Below are 21,565 nucleotides of genomic sequence, written 5' to 3'. Positions count from 1 at the left end.
GTGAGCTGAGATTGAGCCACTGCACTCATGACACTCATAGACACTGCCTGGGTGACAGTGCAAGACTTTATCTCCAAAAAAAGAAAAAGAACTTTTCAATTTAGATCATATTTATGTAAAAAATTAGGCTGATATATGGAGATACCTAAAATAGCCTCATTTTGCTTTTTTAAAAGGCTGCATATGGGAAGTAAGGAACCCAAATCAAGTTAGAAGCTCTCTTTTTCTGGAATCCCTGATGATGACTTTGTATGTTTTTGGCTTCTATTTTGCCACCTGCCACTCTTTCCCTTAAGAAGTGAACCTAAAATTCTCTGATGGAGGAAGTTTTTAAAAATGCCACCTCAGTCCTATTTTTCTTCTACTGTGTCTGTTATAGTTTGGCCATGTCCCCACCCAGATCTCATCTTAAATTCCCATGTGTTGTGGGAGAAACCTGGTGGGAGGTAATTCATTCATGGGGGCAGGTCTTTCCCTTGCTGTTCTCATGATAGTGAATAAGTCTCATGAGATCTGATGGTTATAAAAAGGGGAGTTTCCCTGCACAAGCTCTCCTCTCTTTGCTGCCATCCATGTAAGATGTGACTTGCTCCTCCATGCCTTCCGCCATGATCGTGAGGCTTCCCCAGCCATGTGGAACTGTCAGTCCAATTAAACCTCTTTCTTTTGTAAATTGCCCAGTCAAGGGCATGTCTTTATCAGCAGCGTGAAAACGGACTAATATAGCATCCCCTCCTCAATTCTTAATTTCCTTTTGGGGGCTCAGCTTGTGTAGTTCCCTAAGACATTGAGAAACACCCCTCACCTTAAAGCACAGGAGCCCTTCCTTCCTTCCTTCCTTCCTTCCTTCCTTCCTTCCTTCCTTCCTTCCTTCCTTCCTTCCTTCTTTCTTTCTTTCTTTCTCTTTCTTTCCCTCTGTGGCCCAGGCTGCAATCTAGTCGGCTCACTGCTGCCCCGCCACGCGGGCTGCCTGGGATTGCCAGCGCGCGCCACCACCGCTGCCTGCTTTTTCTCCTTTGGCTGGAGGCGCGGTTTCACCATGTTGGCCACGCTGGTCTCCAGCTCCTGACCCCGAGTGCTCTGCCCGCCTCAGCCTCCCGAGGTGCTAGGACTGCAGACGCAGTCTCGCTCACTCGATGCTTGGTGTTGCCCGGGCTGGAGTGCGGTGGCGTGGTCTTGGCTCGCTGCAGCCTCTGCCTCCCAGCCGCCTGCCTTGGCCTCCCAGAGTGCTGGGATTGCAGCACCTGCCCGGCCACCACCCCGTCTGGGAGGTGGGGAGCGTCTCTGCTTGGCCGCCCCTCTGCCCGGCCACCCATCGTCTGGGAAGTGAGGAGCACCTCTACCCGGCCACCCATCGTCTGGGAAGTGAGGAGCGCCTCTGCCCGGCCACCCATGGTCTGGGAAGTGAGGAGCGCCTCTGCCCGGCCGCCCCGTCTGGGAAGTGAGGAGCGCCTCTGCCCGGCTGCCCCGTCTGGGAAGAAGTGAGGAGCGCCTCTGCCCAGCCGCCCCGTCTGGGAAGAAGTGAGGAGCGCCTCTGCCCGGCCGCCCCGTCTGGGAAGAAGTGAGGAGCACCTCTGCCCGGCCGCCCTGTCTGGGAAGAAGTGAGGAGCGCTTCTGCCCGGCCGCCCCGTCTGGGAAGTGAGGAGCACCTCTACCCGGCCACCCATCGTCTGGGAAGTGAGGAGCGCCTCTGCCCGGCCACCCATGGTCTGGGATGTGAGGAGCGCCTCTGCCCGGGCACCCCGTCCGGGAAGAAGTGAGGAGCACCTCTGCCCGGCCGCCCTGTCCAGGAAGAAGTGAGGAGCGCTTCTGCCCGGCCGCCCCGTCTGGGAAGTGAGGAGCGCCTCTGCCCGGCCGCCACGTCTGGGAAGTGAGGAGCGCCTCTGCCCGGCCACCCATCGTCTGGGAAGTGAGGAGCGCCTCTGCCCAGCCACCCCGTCTGGGAAGTGAGGAGCGCCTCTGCCCGGCCACCCATCGTCTGGGAAGTGAGGAGCGCCTCTGCCCGGCCGCCCCGTCTGGGAAGTGAGGTGCGCCTCTGCCCGGCCACCCATCATCTGGGAAGTGAGGTGTGCCTCTGCCCGGCCACCCATCGTCTGGGAAGTGAGGAGCACCTCTGCCTGGCCGCCCCGTCTGGGAAGAAGTGAGGAGCGCCTCTGCCCGGCCGCCCCGTCTGGGAAGAAGTGAGGAGCGCCTCTGCTCGGCCGCCCCGTCTGGGAAGTGAGGAGCGCCTCTGCCCGGGCGCCCCATCCGGGAACAAGTGAGGAGCGCCTCTGCCCGGCCGCCCTGTCCGGGAAGAAGTGAGGAGCGCTTCTGCCCGGCCGCCCCGTCTGGGAAGTGAGGAGCGCCTCTGCCCGGCCGCCCCGTCTGGGAAGTGAGGAGTGCCTCTGCCCGGCCGCCCCGTCTGGGAAGTGAGGAGCGCCTCTGCCGGCCACCCATGGTCTGGGAAGTGAGGAGCGCCTCTGCCCGGCCACCCATGGTCTGGGAAGTGAGGAGTGCCTCTGCCCGGCCGCCCCATCTGGGAGGTGAGGAACGCCTCTGCCCGGCCGCCCCGTCTGGGAAGTGAGGAGCGCCTCTGCCCGGCCGCCCCGTCTGGGAAGTGAGGAGCGCCTCTGCCCGGCCACCCATCGTCTGGGAAGTGAGGAGCGCCTCTGCCCGGCCGCCCTGTCTGGGAGGTGAGGAGCGCCTCTGCCCGGCTGCCCCGTCTGGGAAGTGAGGTGCGCCTCTGCCCGGCCACCCATCGTCTGGGAAGTGAGGTGTGCCTCTGCCCGGCCACCCATCGTCTGGGAAGTGAGGAGCGCCTCTGCCCGGCCGCCCCGTCTGGGAAGAAGTGAGGAGCGCCTCTGCCCGGCTGCCCCGTCTGGGAAGAAGTGAGGAGCGCCTCTGCCCGGCCGCCCCGTCTGGGAAGAAGTGAGAAGCGCCTCTGCTCGGCCGCCCCGTCTGGGAAGTGAGGAGCGCCTCTGCCCGGGCGCCCCGTCCGGGAAGAAGTGAGGAGCGCCTCTGCCCGGCCGCCCTGTCCGGGAAGAAGTGAGGAGCGCTTCTGCCCGGCCGCCCCGTCTGGGAAGTGAGGAGCGCCTCTGCCCGGCCGCCCCGTCTGGGAAGTGAGGAGTGCCTCTGCCCGGCCGCCCCGTCTGGGAAGTGAGGAGCGCCTCTGCCCGGCCACCCCGTCTGGGAAGTGAGGAGCGCCTCTGCCCGGCCACCCATCGTCTGGGAAGTGAGGAGCGCCTCTGCCCGACCGCCCCGTCTGGGAGGTGAGGAGCGCCTCTGCCCGGCCACCCCGTCTGGGAAGTGAGGAGCGCCTCTGCCCGGCCACCCATCGTCTGGGAAGTGAGGAGCGCCTCTGCCCGACCGCCCCGTCTGGGAGGTGAGGAGCGCCTCTGCCCGGCCGCCCCGTCTGGGAAGTGAGGTGCGCCTCTGCCCGGCCACCCATCGTCTGGGAAGTGAGGTGCGCCTCTGCCCGGCCACCCATCGTCTGGGAAGTGAGGAGCACCTCTGCCCGGCCGCCCCGTCTGGGAAGAAGTGAGGAGCGCCTCTGCCCGGCTGCCCCGTCTGGGAAGAAGTGAGGAGCGCCTCTGCCCAGCCGCCCCGTCTGGGAAGTGAGGAGCGCCTCTGCCCGGGCGCCCCGTCCGGGAAGAAGTGAGGAGCGCCTCTGCCCGGCCGCCCCTTCTGGGATGTGAGGAGTGCCTCTGCGCGGCCGCCCCGTCTGGGAAGTGAGGAGCGCCTCTGCCCGGCCGCCCCGTCTGGGAAGTGAGGAGTGCCTCCGCCCGGCCGCCCCGTCTGGGAAGTGAGGAGCGCCTCTGCCCGGCCACCCATGGTCTGGGAAGTGAGGAGCGCCTCTGCCCGGCCGCCCCATCTGGGAGGTGAGGAACGCCTCTGCCCGGCCGCCCCGTCTGGGAAGTGAGGAGCGCCTCTGCCCGGCCGCCACGTCTGGGAAGTGAGGAGCGCCTCTGCCCGGCCGCTCCGTCTGGGAAGAAGTTAGGAGCGTCTCTGCCCGGCCGCCCCGTCTGGGAAGAAGTGAGGAGCGTCTCTGCCCGGCCGCCCCGTCTGGGAAGAAATGAGCAGCGCGTCTGCCCAGTCGCCCCGTCTGGGAAGTGAGGAGCGCCTCTGCCCGGCCACCCCGTCTGGGAAGAAATGAGGAGCACCTCTGCCCAGCCGCCCCATCTGGGAAGAAGTGAGGAGCGTCTCTGCCCGGCCGCCCCGTCTGGGAAGTGAGGAGCGCCTCTGCCCGGCCACCGATCGTCTGGGAAGTGAGGAGCGCCTCTGCCCGGCCACCCATCGTCTGGGAAGTGAGGAGTGCCTCTGCCCGGCCGCCCAGTCTGGGAAGAAGTTAGGAGCGTCTCTGCCCGGCCGCCCCGTCTGGGAAGAAATGAGGAGCGTCTCTGCCCGGCCGCCCCGTCTGGGAAGAAATGAGCAGCGCGTCTGCCCAGTCGCCCCGTCTGGGAAGTGAGGAGCGCCTCTGCCCGGCCACCCCGTCTGGGAAGAAATGAGGAGCACCTCTGCCCGGCCGCCCCATCTGGGAAGAAGTGAGGAGCGTCTCTGCCCGGCCGCCCCGTCTGGGAAGTGAGGAGCGCCTCTGCCCGGCCACCCATCGTCTGGGAAGTGAGGAGTGCCTCTGCCCGGCCGCCCAGTCTGGGAAGAAGTTAGGAGCGTCTCTTCCCGGCCACCCCGTCTGGGAAGAAGTGAGGAGCGTCTCTGCCCGGCCGCCCCGTCTGGGAAGAAATGAGCAGCGCGTCTGCCCAGTCGCCCCGTCTGGGAAGTGAGGAGCGCCTCTGCCCGGCCACCCATCGTCTGGGAAGTGAGGAGCGCCTCTGCCCGGCCGCCCCGTCTGGGAAGAAATGAGGAGCACCTCTGCCCGGCCACCCCGTCTGGGAAGAAGTGAGGAGCACCTCTGCCCGGCCGCCCCGTCTGGGAAGAAGTGAGGAGCGTCTCTGCCCGGCCGCCCCGTCTGGAAAGTGAGGGGTGCCTCTGCCCGGCCGCCCCGTCAGGGATGTGGGGAGCGCCTCTGCCTGACTGCCCCGTCTAGGAGGTCTACCACGGAGGCCAGAAGCAATGTGGGGGCTGGACGTGGTGGCTCACGCCTGTGGTCCCAGCACTCTGGGGGGCCGAGGCGGGTTGATCACTTCAGGCTAGGAGTTCGAGACCAGTCTGGCCAACATGGCGAAACATATGAAAAATACAACAGACAAACCAACCAACCAACCCAGTGACAACAAAACAGGTCTACCCTGGAGTCATACTCTAATTTTTTCTATTTTCCTCCCTTTCTGATCCTTTATCCCACTTTCTTTTTCTTCCTCTTCCTTCTCCTTCTTCTTTGTCAAATAGAGGATTGAGTTATTATCACTGATCCATATAAAGTCCCTCTCTCATTTATTTTAATTCCCACTCCCCATTTCTATTCCCCATCTTCCCATGTGCAACCTTCCTAATATGTTTGATATGCATCTTTTTGTTTGTATGTATTTTTAGAAAATGTTTATTGTTTTGTGTGCAAAAAAAATTTAAAAAAAAGAAAAAAAAAAAAAGCACAGGAGCCAGGAACATCAGCAATGCTTCCTGTGATCAGCCACGGTTTTAACTGTGTGTAAACTATGTTTAGAATCAGTGCTGATTGCAGCAGTTCAAGTTGCATGCTGAATTATTTCTATAAATTCAGCATTTGCAGTAGATATTCAGACCCTTTAAGCTGCAGCTTCCTCTCTGCTCTTGTGCCCCATACCACCCTACCTTTCTCATTCTCTCTTATTCTCTCAGATCCGCTCTCATAGCTAGAGGTGTGCTGGGCTGGTAAGAAGACTTACGGTAGTTTTCTATAGCATAGCAAAATTTTATATGCGTTTCTAAGCAAGTAAGTGTTTTTTAAATATACACACATGTAGAGACTCTGAGATGTAATTTATACAAGTTCACCTAATTTTTTAAAGTATACAATTGAATGGTTTTCAGTGTATTTACAGAGTTGTACAACCATCACCATGGTCTAATTTTAGAACGTTTCATCTCCCCTTAAAGAAACGTGGAGCCATGAGCCATCACTCCATGTTCCCCCGACCCCCGGCCCACCCTCACCTCTGCCCCGGCAACTGCCAGTCTACTTTCTGTCTCCGTAGATGCATCCGTTCTGGGTATTTCATAGAAATGTCATCATCCGTGTGGTCTTTTGTGACTGGCTTTTTTCATTCCTTAGAGTATTTCCAAGGCTCCTCCATGCTGTAGCATGTACCAGAACTTTGTACCTTCTTATTACTGAAGAATATTCCCTTATACCACATTTCATTTGTGCATTTATCAGTTGATGGGCATTTGGGCTGTTTCCATTTTTTGGCTATGGGTAATTCTCCTGTGGACATTTCTGTACAAGGCTTTGAGCGGACTCTTTTCACTTCTCTTGGGTTGCTGGGTTACATGGTGACTCCACGGTTCACTTTTTGAGGAGCTACCAGCTTGTTTTCCAAGGTAGCTGCACCATAAAAGATCTTTTAAATTATTGCTTGTTTTGCTAATGTTACAACTTCTGAAATAGTACTAATCTTTTGCCAGGGTCAGCAGTTCCCAGCCCTCCTCACGGATCCCTCTCTCTCGGGCCAGGGCGGAGCAGGCTCGCCGCAAGTCATACTAGTGAGCCACACGCCACAGTCGGCGTCTGCTGCTTGTGAAGAAATAGCCTACCAGGTACAGGATATTCCTTCATTCACAGAGCTTTTGTCGCTTTTAAAAACATGCAGATTCAGAAGGGATGGTGGTAGAGGGTCATGGGGGTGCTGTGTGCCCCAGGTGGCTGGGGCTGACTTCTGAGGTGTCCCCAGCTGAATCCTGAGTGGACATAGACTCTGTGGGGGCGTGTGTTGAATGATGGGTACGATATCTCATTCATTTTGTGATTTGTTTCCTAGGGAGTGAGGTTTTAATACCACAAAATTAGATGTAGCCACCAGTGATATGTAAATCTAATTTTAAATTTATTAATATCTTATTATATTTGCCCACTGATCAGACTTCACATATCCAGCCACTTGCACTTAGTTCTTTCTGCAGATTTTCTAGTAACACCTTTGCTGATTCTGTTAAGAATTTTTCATATACGTGTGGGTGTGCATGCACACGTGTGTTCAAGATCTATTTGTCATTTGGCTAGTCTTTTTTCTTAAAATACGTGTTTTTGGGAGCCAAAATATTTAGTAAGCAGTAGTCTAAATATAGAAGAGTCTAAAAACTCTTTCCTTAAAAGTTTCCAGGGTCAGAATTAAAGCGCAGATGATGAATAATCTCTGAATTTAGGAAGCATTAAACATTTTTAGCAAATGAGTTTTCAGAATAATGACTTACCGGTTTTTCTGTAGGACAAGGGCTTTTTCACAAAGAAATGAGATATAACGAGCACTGGGGATGTCCTGCAGTTTGACCTGAGTAACCAGAGCTGTCTCACTGAATTTCAGTTTGTATAACGTTAACACATTTGTGTCTAGGGTCCCCAAGAGTGCCCTCAGGTTTGATGATTCACTACAAGGTCTCACTGGATTCAGAGAAAACTGATCTACTGGTGGTTGTGGTTTATACTTGTGGTTACAATGGAAGGGTGCAGGTGAGAACCAGCAGAAGGAAAAGGCACGTGGGGTGGAGTCCAGAGAACCCAGGCACGAGCTTCCCAGTGTCCACTCCCAGTGAGGTCACATGGACACTGATTGTCCCAGGAAAGTTGTGTGACACCACTCTGCCAAGTGTTGCCAACTTGGAAAGCTCAGCTAAGCTCTGGTATCCAGAATTGTATTACAGTCAGTCATGTGGCCATGGAGTGCCTGCGTGGCTGGGCTTAGCTATGCGGTCTCCAGGCCCCTGCCCCTCCAGGTCAAACTGATGCAGTGGCCCAGGTCCCCAGATGAAACAAAAACAGGCCTTCACCATAAGTCACATCATCAGCACAAACTATGTGGCATTGCCCAAGGTTCTGGGTATGAAATACACTCTTACCTACTAATAGCAGGATGTTCCAGGGGCTTATGGGTGATGCTCGGGAGCTGATCAAGGGCTCTGTGGAGTGTGCGGGGTTTGAGTACCTCAGGCCTGGTGAGGTAACTGTTGACCACACACATTCATTGAGACAGAAAAAGCATTGGCAGCTTGGTCATATTTTTAAGCTCTCTTTCTCATAATGCTTTTGTAGTGAAACCTTATTAGTCTGGTATATTTCAGAGAGTTCCTAAATCAGTTCCAAGGCACACCTTACCTAATTCCTATATTTTGTGTGACTGGTAAACGAAACTACTTTGCTATTTTTTAAACATTATGATTTTAGCATTTGGTTTAATATAGCTAGAAGAATGTATGTAGAGTAATCCTATGTTAAGATTAGTTTGAAATGTCCCCACTGAAGTGATATATTCCATTTTAACTTCCATATTCCATTAGATGGTAATGAGAGAAACCAAATATCAAAACTTGGTCTAGCTTGTAATTTTTTTTCAAAATTTGACAGATTAAATATAAAAATGAGGTAGATAACTAATCTGTATGAGTGAATACAGGCATACCTCAGAGATAATGTGCATTCAGTTCTAGACCACTGCAATAAAGCAATTATCACAACAAAGTCATACATTAACATTATGATTTAGTTTTCTGGTTTCCCAGGGCATATGATGTTTATACTGTACTGTAATAATTGTGTTCAGCAGCATTATTTCTTTCTTTTTTTTTTTTTTTTTTTTTTTTTGAGACAGAGTCTTGCTCTGTTGCCCAGGCTAGAGTGCAGTGGTGCAATCTCAGCTCACTGCAACCTCCGCCTCCTGGTTTCAAGTGATTCTCCTGCCTCAGCCTCCCAAGTAGCTGGAATCACAGGTGTGCACCACCACACCTGGCTAATTTTTGTATTTTTAGTAGAGATGGGATTTTGCCATGTTGCCAGGCTGGTCTCAAACTCCTGAGCTCAAGTGATCGCCCACCTCAGCCTCCCACAGTGCTGGGATTACAGGCGTGAGCCACTGTACCTGACCAGCATTGTGTGTTTTTTTTAATGTACATACCTTAATTTAAAAATACCTTATTGCTAAAAATGCCAACGATCACCTGAGCCTTCAGCAAGCTATGGTTGAGGGTCTTGCCTTGATGTGGATGGCTGCTGACTCATCAAGGTGGTGGTTGTTGAAGTTTGGGGTGGCCGTGACAATTTCTTAAAATAAGACAACGGTGAAGTTTGCTGCGTCGATTCTTCCTTTCATGAAAGATTTCCCCGTAGCATGTCATGGTGTTTGATAGCATTTTACCCAAAGTAGAACCTCTTTCAAAATTGGAGTCCATCTCTCAAAGCCCACTGCTGCTTTACTAACAAAGTTTCTGTAATCTTTTAAATCTTTTGTTGTAATTTCAACAATGTTCACAGCATCATCACCAGGAGTAGATTCCGTCTCAAGTAACTGCTTTCTTTGCTCATCCATAAGAAGCAACTCCTTATCTGCTGAGTTATATATACCATGAGATCCTTATCTGCTGAGTTATATATATACCATGAGATCCTTATCTGCTGTTATATATACCATGAGATCCTTATCTGCTGTTATATATACCATGAGATCCTTATCTGCTGTTATATATACCATGAGATCCTTATCTGCTCAGTTATATATACCGTGAGATCCTTATCTGCTGAGTTATATATACCATGAGATCCTTATCTGCTGTTATATATACCATGAGATCCTTATCTGCTGAGTTATATATACCATGAGATCCTTATCTGCTGTTATATATTCCATGAGATCCTTATCTGCTGAGTTATATATACCATGAGATCCTTATCTGCTGAGTTATATATACCATGAGATCCTTATCTGCTGTTATATATTCCATGAGATCCTTATCTGCTGAGTTATATATACCATGAGATGCTTATCTGCTCAGTTATATATACCATGAGATTGCAGCAATTCAGTCATCTTCAGGCTCCACTTCTAATTCTCTTGCCCATTCCTCCACATCTGTAGTTACTTCTTCTGCTGAGGTCTTGAATCTCTCAAAGTCATCCATGAGGGCTGGAATCAGCTTCTTCCAAACTCCTGTTAATGTTGATATTTTGACTTCCTCCCATGAATCACAAATGTTCTTACTGGCATATAGAGTGATGAACCCTTTCCACAGATTTTCATTTTACTTTGCCCAGATCCATCATAGGAATCACTATCTATGTCAGCTACAGCCTTATGAGATGTATTTCTTAGTAAGACTTGAAAGTTGAAATTACTCCTCGATCCATGGGCTACAGAGTGGATGTCATGTTAGCAGGCATGAAAGCAACATTCGTCTCTTTGTACATGTCCATCACAGCTCTTGGGTGACCAGGTGCATTGTCAATGAGCAGGAATCTTTTGAAAGGAATCATTTTTTCTGACCAGTAGGTCTCAGCAGTGGGCTTAAAATATTCAGTAAATCATGCTGTAAACAGATGTGCTGTCATTCAGGCTTTATTGTTTCATTTGTAGAGCACAGAAAGAATGGATTTAGCACCATTCTTAAGGGCCTTAGGATTTTTGGAATGGTAAACGAGCATTGGCTTCAACTTAAAGTCACTAGCTGCACTAGCCCCTCACAAGAGAGTCAGCCTGTCCTTTGAAGCCAGACACTGACTTTTCTGTAGCTATGAAAGTCCTAGAGGCATCTTCTTCCACTATAAGGCTGTTCTGTCTACACTGAAAATCTGTTGTTTAATGGAGTGACCTTCATCGATGCTCTTGGCTAGATGTTCTGGAGAACTTGCTGCAGCTTCTCCATCAACACTTGCTGCTTCACCTTGCACTGCTATGTTAAGGAGGTGGCTTCTTTCCTTAGTTCTCATGGACCGACCTCTGCTAGTTTCCAACTTTTCTTCTGCAGCTTCCTCACCTCTCGGCCTTCATAACATGGAAGAGAGTTAGAGTCTTGCTAACTCCCTCTGGATTAGGCTTTGGCTTAAGCGAGGGTTGTGGCTGTTTTGATCTGTCTAGGCCATTAAAACTTTCTGCTTATCAGCAATAGTGCAGTTTCACTTTCTTGTCATTCATGGGCTCACTGGATAACACTTTTAATTTCCTTTCCTTTTCACAAGTTGGCTAATAGTTTGACACAAGAGGCTGAGCTTTCAGCCTGTCTCAGCTCTCTACATGCCTTCCTCATTAAGCTTAATCATTTCTAGCTTTTGAAGTGAGGGATGTGTGACTCTTCCTTTCACTTGAACACTTACAGGCCATTGCGGGGTCGTTAATTGGCCTCATTTTAGTATTGTTGTGTCTCAGAGAATAGGGAGGCCCAAGGAGAGTTGGGATGGCCAGTTGGTGAAGCAGTCAGACACAAACATTTATAGGTTAAGTTTGCCATTTTATGTGGGCGGGGTTTGTGGTGCCTCAACACAGAATAGTAGCATCAAAGATCGCTAATCGCAGATCACTGTAATAGATACGCTGTAATGACAAAGTTTGAAATATTGCGAGAATTAGCAAAATGTGACACAGACACATGAAGTGAGCATGTGCCGTTGGAAAAATGGCACCAGTAGACTTGCTCAAAGCAACCTCACCACAAACTTTCAGTTTGTAAAAATGACAGGATATCTATGGAGGGCAAAAAAAGCAAAGTTCAATGAAAACAAGATATGCCTATAATTAGCAAGAGAAATTCTCTTAGATGTTTTCTGTAAATTTCCCTTGTTAGGTTGTAGCACTGTTTGCCAACATTAATTGGTTTTAATCACAGTCTAATTTCATCCTAATGCTCTCTTGTCACAGATGGAATGCACATTACACTTCCAGGCTCTGACCTGGGCTCTGACCAGGGACTTGAGACACATGCCTGGGTCTGCCTCTGGCCTGTGCTTCTGGGAGGAAGCTGGGACCACTTTAAGCACCCTGGGTTTATCTGAACCCACTACAGAGTGGCCGGGAGTGCTGGCTGTAGCCTCTGGTGATGTCTGTACATCCCTGCTCCCGTGCTTTCTGGCCGGGAGCCCTCAGGCAATCCTACATCTGTGTGATGGTCTGTTTTTAAGACAGAGGTGGCCAGGCATGGTAGCTCACACCTGTAATCCCAGTACTTTGGGAGGCTGAGGCAGGAGGACTGCTTGAGCCCAGGAGTTCGAGACTGCAGTGAGCTATGATCACCAGTGTACTCCAACCTGGGTAACAGAGCAAGTTCGTGTTTCAAACAAAACAAAACAAAAAACAAAACAAAACCCAAACCCCCAAACAGGGGTGTAGTTAGGACTACCTCATAGTGTCAGAGATTGGGCATGTAATGTTCCCTGGCACGGAGCACAGGTCCTGGCCCGAAGTAAGTGCTCAGGTGAGGACCCTGCCGGTGGCGTTGGAGCAGCTACTATGGCCTGGGGCTCACTTCACTCTCTGGTGAAGTCCCTAGAGCAACAACCTTTGCTTTTTAAAAATCTTTTTCTTCATGGTTCATCTGAAGAGAAATCCACACTGATCTGACAAGATATGTACTCACAATGTAAAAACGTCTTTATCCTAAGAGAGCCATTGACAGACTGCTCCCTTACTCAGCCTGTCTTTACAAAAACGAATGAACTAATTTCTGCCTGACCCTTCCCATAAGGATCAAGAGACCTGACCTAACTTTGTTAGCAACTTCAAGCTATTAAATCAGAGGGGAGCCACTGCAGCAAACTGCCTTTCTTCCTTCACTCACTGCTTAAGGGGCCATGGCCTTCTTTTGAAACTGGTTTTGCAGGAGAAAAGAGCTGACACTTGCTGGCCAGGTGCCTAAGGCCAGGCTCCCACTACGCATGTGGTCTTATGTAGCCGAGCCCTTCCCACAGCCTGTGAGGTGTCTAAGTGTCACGGCCCGGTTTTACTCACAAGGATTCTATCATTTAAGGGTAGCTTTGAATAACTTAAAGTCACCCTGCCGGTAGAGACAGAGCTGGCGTTTGAACCCAGAGCTGTCTTATCTCACTCTTCATGTCTGAATAGAAGAATATCGTTCTGAGCATTTACACCTGGATTTCCTGTTACTTGAGCTCAGCTGGTCTCAGCTGGGAACTTTTTAGTAAGGGGCAGGTTTTTAGAGGGAGGTTTGGGGTCAGAAGGGTGATCATGTGCCCAGGTGTGTGTTGTGGGCAGCATTTCTTTGAAATATTGACCTTGTTTCAGTTCAGCAAACATTTAAGTTCCTGTCAGTGCCGGCCGCTGGACACAGAGGATGTTGGATCCGCGCCAGTTCTTTCTGGGCTCGTCAGGAGGTGGATGGAGAGGCCGCTTTCCTCCCTCTTCTGCTTCCCAACAGCCACACTCCTCATGCTTGGGAGGGGGTGGACATACACGCTTCTACCCTCCCACCCCCATGCAGAATAACCTGTGTGGGAAGCACATTATTTCCAGCTGTGGCCAAGTTTATGCCTCAGGCTTAAAAATCATCTCACACTCATTCTGTAACTGATTTCCCCTTCTCCTTTGGGCAAGTATGATTTTAGCAAAATTCTATTGATACAATTCGGTCTCTAGATTTATATATATATATGTAGTTATGAAATTCAGCAGAACATTGGAGATTTGTTTCACAGTAGTAGCAGTGATTCAGAAGCTTTGCTTCTGATGCGATTATGCTGAAAAATATTTTGCAGAAATAGTTTTTAAAGTTTAGTGTGTGTGTTTGTCTTTCCTTGAATGATGTGGACCAGATACTGAATTCTCACATCTCATGAGTAAAATGTTTGGTTCAGAAACAATTTTCTGTGTGTGTTCATTGCCATGACTACTGTTAGATGCTTCATAATACTGATGGAGGACATTAGGTCGCTCCAGAACTACAGGTTTTTGTTTGAGTTGATGTTCTTCAGCACGCATTTATCTGCAGTTACACAACCAGCCTTTAGTCTCATTTATTCCTGTGCTTTTCAGACTTTTTTTACTCACATGGAATATATTTTATGCAATGACCTCAACACGCGTGGGTTTCTGTCATTTTTCTTTACACTCACACATATTCACATGTAGACACACACCTGACACAGGTGTCATTTTCTAGAATAACACCTATAGATACTCACCTGTAGACACACACCCGACACAGGTGTCATATTGTAGAATAACACCTGCAGATACTCGTAGACACACACACCTGACACAGGTATCATATTATAGAATAATACCTACAGATATGTGTAGACACACACCTGACACAGGTGTCATATTCTAGAATGACACCAGTCCCTGCACATCTCACGTGGCTGCAATGTCTTTTCTGATCTTTTCCTTTGTTCCTTTTTTTCCCCATTCCATTTTTTTAATTACAGCACAGATTAATAATATAGCACCCTGTATAAATCTTTTTTGTTGTTTAAGTATTTTTCTTTAATGTTTACTTATTTCTTATATTCCAGAATTAATGAAAAGGTATTTGATAAATTAGGAATAATAAAAATGTGGACAGATCTCATTAATTTTCATTATAATTGTTTTGTTAAGCCGTCACATAGAAATTTGCATTTGCAAAACTGGAATCTGTTGTTTATAAAAGCTGAGTCAGCCAGGTACAGTGCCTCACACCTGTAATCCCAGCACTTGGGAGACTGAGGCAGGAGGATCCCTTGAGTTCAGGAGTTTTAAGACCAACCTAGGCAACATAGGGAGACCTTGTCTCTACAAAAAATAAAAAAAATTAGCTGGGCATGATGGTGAGGTGGTGTGTACCTGTGGTCCCAGGCATTCGAGAGGGCTGGGGTAGGAGGATTGCTTGAGCCCAGGAGTTTGAGGCCATCATGAGCTGTGATTGTGCCACTGAACTCCAGCCTGGGCAAGAGAGCAAGACCCCATCTCAAAAAATTTTTTCAAAAATTTTGAAAATGATTTTTTCAAGTGGTGGTGGCATCACATTAAGATGATTTGAAAACCTAATTGGTTGTGATCCACGGTTTGGAAAAAATGGTTTAATTCTATTAAAAGCTAAAAACACTTTTTGTTGTTAAGAATTGTTTATCTAAAGCTACTACCAGTAGCGAGCATTTAGTGAATGCTTGCCATATGCAGCCCGTGGTAGGCAAGTGTTCTCCCATGAGGACGCAAGCACGGACTGGTTAAGTACTTAGCCCAGAGTAGGCCGGACAGTCCTGTTGGAGCTGGAATTTGCATCTGGTCAGTGCGGCGCCAGAGCTCATTCCTTAGCTGCTGTTGTGCGGTCTCAATCTTGCAGGACACAGTGTGCATTCTGGTCTCATAATGTGTGGAAGGCGCCTCTGGCTAAATTATCCTGATGATAGGACATGCAGTGTGGGCTTGGCGTGTCCATGCTAGGAATGTCCCTCTTATCACCATGGTGTGTGTCAGTTCACAAACTGCACAAATCCAGCCAAGTGAGTGGAAAGTCACAGAATTTCTGGCTCTTTCCAGGTAGCTGGCGTCTCTGGGAACCTGGCCCCGGGCAACCAGCCGGAAAAGGAGGGCCGGGCGCACCAGTGCCTGGAGTGTGACCGCGCCTTCTCGTCGGCAGCTGTGCTGATGCACCACAGCAAGGAGGTGCATGGCCGAGAGCGCATCCATGGCTGCCCCGTGTGCAGGAAGGCCTTCAAGCGCGCCACGCACCTCAAGGTAGGCCCGCTGTGCCGCGGCACAGCTGTGTACCCCCCAGGCGGCTAGAGATGCAGAGTCCAAAATTTAACACCGGCCGGGAATCCAGCATGTGTTTTTGAGGAAAAGGTCACTAGATGTAGATGCATTGTTCCGGTTGTAAGAGGTCTGCTTGCTGTGCAGATGAATTGCATGTTCACCTGCAACTCACAATCAGTTTGCAATACAAATTGAAATAACACTGAAATGCCCTCTCTCCCTTGTCAGACTGGCAAAAATGTAAAAGTCTGTCAGCACCCGTTGTCGAGGCTGTGGGGAAACAGAGGCTCGCTCATGTAATTGCTAGTGAGACTGTGACTTGGTAGGACTTTCTGTGGGGGCATTGGGCGGCCCTAACAAATGCATGTGTGCTCACCCTGGAGACCAGCCCTGAAGATGCCCCTTCAGCCTCCCAAGGTTTAGCTGCCCACGCTTTCCACTGCAGCAGAGCCATCATTGCACAGTGGAGACCTGAGTGCCCGCATGTGGGAAGCAGAGGATGAGTTCTGGGACATCCCCACAGAGGGTGCTGTGCTACAGTGGGCAGGAGGCAGAATTCCAGCAGGGTGCTCTGATGTCCAGCCCAGGGCGCCGTCTTCCGTGTGAAGGGAATGGGGCGTGGAAGGGGTGGAACATAGAGGAGCGTGCAGCGCGGATGCCTAGCCAGCACCACTCCACCCCAGTGGCCGTGGCCAGCATCAGCACCCACACATCAAGACTGCATCTGTCCTTGACAGTGTGGGGAGAAAATGGCACTTTTCCCAAAAACCCCATAACATGAGAAAAACAGGCGAATTCCAAGTGAGGGGTAGCCTTCGAATTTTCTGACCAGCCATGGCCCGGCCACACAGAGGGCAGAGGCATGCTGCGCTGGCCAGGAAGGAAAGCTACACTAAGATGTCTGGACCCTTGGGGTTCCTGTGTATGCTGTGGGGGCGGGGATTGTTTTTGACCTTCGTGTGTCTGTTGTCTTTTAATGAGTGTAGGACTAGAAGAAGGGAGAGTCCTACTCAAAGAGAAATTCCTGCCCCAGGAACTGGAATCCTTGGATCCCTGTGACCAGGATGGCTTTTTTGGAGTGTGGAGTAGAGCACGTGGGCTTTGGGTGTATTGCAGGCCAGTGGTGCCAGCAGCGATGGCCCTGTCCGGGCTGGGAAGCCCAGGGCCCCACCTGTGGCGCTTGCTGTGGCTCCTCTCCCAGGTCCCTCCAGGAGCTGGTGAGCCCCGAGGCCCTCAGTCCTCCCTCTCTCTCCTGAAGGGAGCCTGTCGCTTCGCTGCTTGGGTTCTTTTTTATTTTTAATTTTTTTCACTTTAGGTTCGGAGGTGCATGTGCAGGTTTGTTATCCAGGTAAACTTGGGTCACAGAAGATTGTTGTACAGATTATTTCATCACCCTGGTACTAAGCTAAGTAGCCAATAATTTTTCCTGCTCCTGTCCCTCCTCCCTCAAGGAGTTCCCAGTGTGTGTGATTTGCTCCTCTTTATGGGTCCATGTGTTCTCACCATTTAGCTCCCACTTATCAGTGAGAACATGTGGTATTTGGTTTTCTGTTTCAAGATGGATTGAAAACTGAAATGTAAAACCCACAACTCTCAAAACCCTGGAAGACAACCTAGACGATACCATTCTGGATAGAGGAACAGGCAAAGATGTCATGATGAAGACGCCAAAAGCAATTGCAACGCAAGCCAGAGTTGATAAATGGGATCCAGTTAAACTTAAGAGCTTCTGCACAGCAAAATAAACTATCAGCAGGATTCTTTCTTTTGAAACCTTCTGATGAATCTCCCTGCCCCAGGGCTGCTTTAGTGTCCTCTGGTGCAGTGAGCTGATGGCCATGTTGGGGGGCTCTGCTGAGTCCCCACCAACTTCAGGGCACAACACCACCCCTTCTTAGAAATTCACACCTCACTTGTAGCAGAGCCAGGCCGACAAGTGTGTTGCAGTAAGAACGGTATTAACTCCAGCTGATCGCAAACTTACTTGATGGTGAAATTCTTTCTTGAGGGACATTTGCCATTGTCTCAGAGAGCACTTTCTAGGGAGAACTAGGTTTATGTAACCTGTGCCGCAGGGTAAGTCTAACTGCTCCCTTCGAGGAGTGCAGCTCGTCGGTATTTCTTTTAAAGTCATCAGCATAGAGTGGCAGCTGCAAGTACTGTTACCACCACAGGAAATTTCTCTCTCTGGAGGTCAGAGAGACAGAAGCCAAGGTGATAAAAGCTTTCCTTTCCAGCCCACCAGACAGTCTGTTTCCCCATGGACTCTCTGTCCTCTTTTCAATTTAGCAAACAGTGAGTGCCTGCTGTATGCACAGAAGGTGGTCCCAGAGACAGGCGGCTCCATCCTCAGGAAGCTTAGCACTCAGTGTGACTGCAGTTACATCCAACACAGACTGGGTGGTAACCCCAGACGGAGTGGGGGAGGAATGCACTCTAGCTGTTGATGGTGATTGGTGTCATCAGGGGTGGTGTCGTCACCGGTCAGGCCTCACCTGCAGTCCTGGCTCTGCCTGGTCTGCGGTGCTGGGGGGCTCCCCCACTCACCTCCCGAGTTTGTTTTTCCTACCCTGCTGCTTTCATTACACCCACCTCCCAGACTGTGCTGGGCCTTGAGCAATACGACATATACAACTGGAACACAGGCGGTCACACTGAACACACACAGGAAACGTGTACTTTTCCCTGACTCCTGCCTTACAGGGTAGAGGTTAGCTCTAAAGACTGGGATTCTATCAGGATAATTATTATGCTTGTGCAATTTTGGAAAATAACCACATTGCACATCCTCAGGTGCCTGCAAGGGCAGCAGCTATCAGATCTTTGAGAAATTTGCAGTCACTTGAATACAGTATCTCTGTCAAGTTGCCAATCACAACATGAGAAGGGAACAGTTTCCTCTTGGCTTTAGAAGCCTCTGTCGTATCACTGGGAGAATGCATTTCGGAATCATGGGCATTCCGTGAGGAATGGGTGAGAGTCATTGAACGCGTCCCAGCTGGGTGCCGCAGGGCCTCAGGCCACAACCTATGGGTGGCCTCAGGCCACGACATATGGGTGGACTCGTGTGTGAAACGGGGACAGGATCCCCCACAGCCAACGGAGAGAGCTCACCTGGACTCCTGCACTAGGCTCATGGCTTGACGCCCTTGGTCTCGGTTAAAGCTGATGAAGGAGATATTTCTACCCCTATTTGGGACACAGGTGTGGCAAAGCCACATAGCTAGCAGGCGGTAAAGCTCAAATGGGGACCGGAGTCTCCCCGAGAAGCCCCAGTGTTGTCACTCTGTTGTCACTGCCATCACTCTGTTGTCACTACCGATGCATTAAAGTCCTTAAGAACACAAATCACAGATTAGCCTTTGATTGTGTCCTTGCCATGGACTTGAACTTCACAGTGATTTGCTTCCTCTTGTTTCTAGTCTCGAAAGCTCTGTTTTGATCTCGTTTCTTGGTTTCTGTGTGTTGTCTCCCAGGAGCACATGCAGACACACCAGGCCGGCCCCTCTTTGAGCTCCCAGAAGCCGAGAGTGTTTAAATGTGACACTTGTGAGAAGGCGTTTGCCAAACCAAGCCAACTGGAGCGCCACAGCCGCATACACACAGGTAATGGGGAGGGACGCGCTTTTGTTTCCTTACTCTTTGAAATAGACATCACGGGTGAGAAAACATGATTCCACCTGTGCAATATTCACGAGCGATGGAATACTTTATTTATAAAGCAAGGTCCACATGTTCCATTTCCCCTGAGTTTTGACCTATTTATCATCATAACTAACTTTTCACGTGGAAGATTTTGCTGCTTACATTATGACCATACGAAACAGAAGCATCAGGCAAGCCTCCCGTGCCGTGTCTGGGATGTTGACCACGTCACGTCCCTCCTTCCATTCTGCTAGAGTAAACAGGCAGCCCCTAGTGCCTGGGTCCCATGTCCTCAATGTCACCGGGGAACTTAATTTTTAATCTTCCTCTTCTGTCTTAAAACTTTTTTTCTCTACTGGCTTTTCCTACACCACCTAAATCTGCTCAAACCTTTTGTCTTAGAGGAAAAAAAAAAACCACACAGAACAAAGAAACAAGCTCTTCCATCTCTCTGCCTCTTGACTGGTACATGATAGCTCGTGTCAGCCCTTCTGTCTCCGCCCCGCCCTAACAGGACATCATCCCGGGCTCATTTCTGTTGTGATCATCTGACGACTCACCGTGGGCCTGGGATTCCACAGGCGGCATCCACCATGGCCCTTCCATGGCTCTCTGATCCCTCCGCCCCATCTGCTGGGGGTCGTTAGGACCTGGCCAGGCTCCCTCTGGTCTCCCCATGGCTCCTCCAGCCCTTTGTTCAGATGACAGCCAGGCTGAAAGCCTAAGAGAAAAGAGGAACATTCAGTCCCTCTTGTTCATACCTCAGGGTAGAGCCCAGGCGTCCACTATACTCTTCTTAGAGACATTGACCTGTGCCATTTTCTGTACAGGGGAGCGGCCGTTCCATTGCACGCTTTGTGAGAAAGCCTTCAACCAGAAGAGTGCGCTGCAGGTGCACATGAAGAAGCATACGGGGGAGCGGCCCTACAAGTGTGCCTACTGCGTCATGGGCTTCACGCAGAAGAGCAACATGAAGCTGCACATGAAGCGGGCGCACAGCTATGCTGGTGAGAACGCTGCACCTGGGAGTTCGTGCTGTTCAGTGGCCTGCAAGGCACTGTGTGTTTCGCATACATTGTTTCCTTTAGTTCACGCAGTGATTTTTGCATTGCACGTGGTGCAGCCTCAGTTGTGTGGACTGGAAGCCTGTGCTTTATTTTTTTTATTTCCATAGGTTATTGGGGAACAGGTAGCGTTTGGTTACATGAGTAAGTTCTGTAGTGGTGATTTGTGAGATTTTGGTGCACCCATCACCGGAGCAGTGTACACTGCACCCTATTTATAGTCTTTTATCCCTCACCCCCTTCCCATTCTTTCCCCCTGAGTCCCCAAAGTCCATTGTGTCGTTCTTATGCCTCTGTATCCTCATAGCTTAGCTCCCACTTATGAGTGAGAACATGCGACGTTTGGTTTTCCATTCCTGTGTTACTTCACTTAGAATAATGGCCTCCAATTTCATCCAGGTCGCTGCAAATGCCATTAATTCATTCCTTTTTATGGCTGAGTAGTATTCCATTGTGTGTGTGTGTGTGTGTGTGTGTGTGTGTGTGTGTGTATAGATGTATATAAATACCACAGTTTCTTTATCCACTCATTGATTTATGGACATTTGGTTTGGTTCCCCGTTTTTGCAGTTGCGAATTGTGCTGCTATAAACATGCGTGTGCAAGTGTCTTTTTCATACAATGAAAAAGATTCTACTTATTTTCCTCTGGGTAGAGATACTCAGTAGTGGGATTACTGGATCAAATGGTAGTTCTATTTTTAGTTCTTTAAGGAATCTCTACACTGTTTTCCATAGTGGCTGTACTAGTTTACATTCCCACTAGCAGTGTAGACGTGTTCCCTGTTCACCACATCCATGCTAGCATGTACTATTTTTTTTTATTTTTTGATTATGGCCATTCTTGCAGGAGTAAGGTGGTATCACATTGTGGTTTTGATTGGCATTTCCCTGGTCATTAGTGATGTTGAGCATTTTTTCATATGTTTATTGGACATTTGTATATCTTCTTTTGAGAATTATCTATTCATGTCCTTAGCCAACTTTTTGATGGGATTGTTTGTTTTTTTCTTACTGATTAGTTTGAATTCGTTGTAGATTCTGGATATTAGTCCTTTGTCAGATGTATAGATAGTGAAGATTTTCTCTCACTCTGTGGGTTGTCTGTTTAGTCTGCTGACTGTTCCTTTTGCAATGCAAAAGCTCTTTAGTGTAATGAAGTCCCAGCTATTTATCTTTGTTTTTATTGCATTCACTTTTGTGCTCTTGGTCCTTGCCTAAGCCAATGTCTAGAAGAGTTTTTCCAATTTTATCTTCTAGAATTTTTATAGTTTCAGGT

At 49.7% G+C, this 21,565-nt stretch overlaps 1 protein-coding gene across 6 annotated transcripts in view; it reads left to right on the top strand.

Annotated features, from left to right (window-relative positions):
- ZNF236 (zinc finger protein 236) overlaps positions 1 to 21,565 on the top strand; it is a 151,757-nt gene that overhangs the window by 120,604 nt on the left and 9,588 nt on the right. For all 6 annotated transcript variants that reach the window (XM_055296143.2, XM_055296138.2, XM_063614711.1 and 3 more), the window contains 4 exons: positions 6,538 to 6,669; positions 15,363 to 15,560; positions 19,055 to 19,184; positions 20,054 to 20,230. In XM_055296143.2, coding sequence (XP_055152118.2) covers positions 6,538 to 6,669; positions 15,363 to 15,560; positions 19,055 to 19,184; positions 20,054 to 20,230 — 637 coding nt within the window. The remainder of the gene's footprint in view (positions 1 to 6,537; positions 6,670 to 15,362; positions 15,561 to 19,054; positions 19,185 to 20,053; positions 20,231 to 21,565) is intronic.

The sequence above is a fragment of the Symphalangus syndactylus genome, chromosome 1 (genome assembly GCF_028878055.3).
Source record: "Symphalangus syndactylus isolate Jambi chromosome 1, NHGRI_mSymSyn1-v2.1_pri, whole genome shotgun sequence".
NCBI classification, from domain to species: domain Eukaryota; kingdom Metazoa; phylum Chordata; class Mammalia; order Primates; family Hylobatidae; genus Symphalangus; species Symphalangus syndactylus.
The sequence above is the reverse complement of the archived record's forward strand: the minus strand, read 5'-3'. Positions and strand labels throughout refer to the sequence as shown.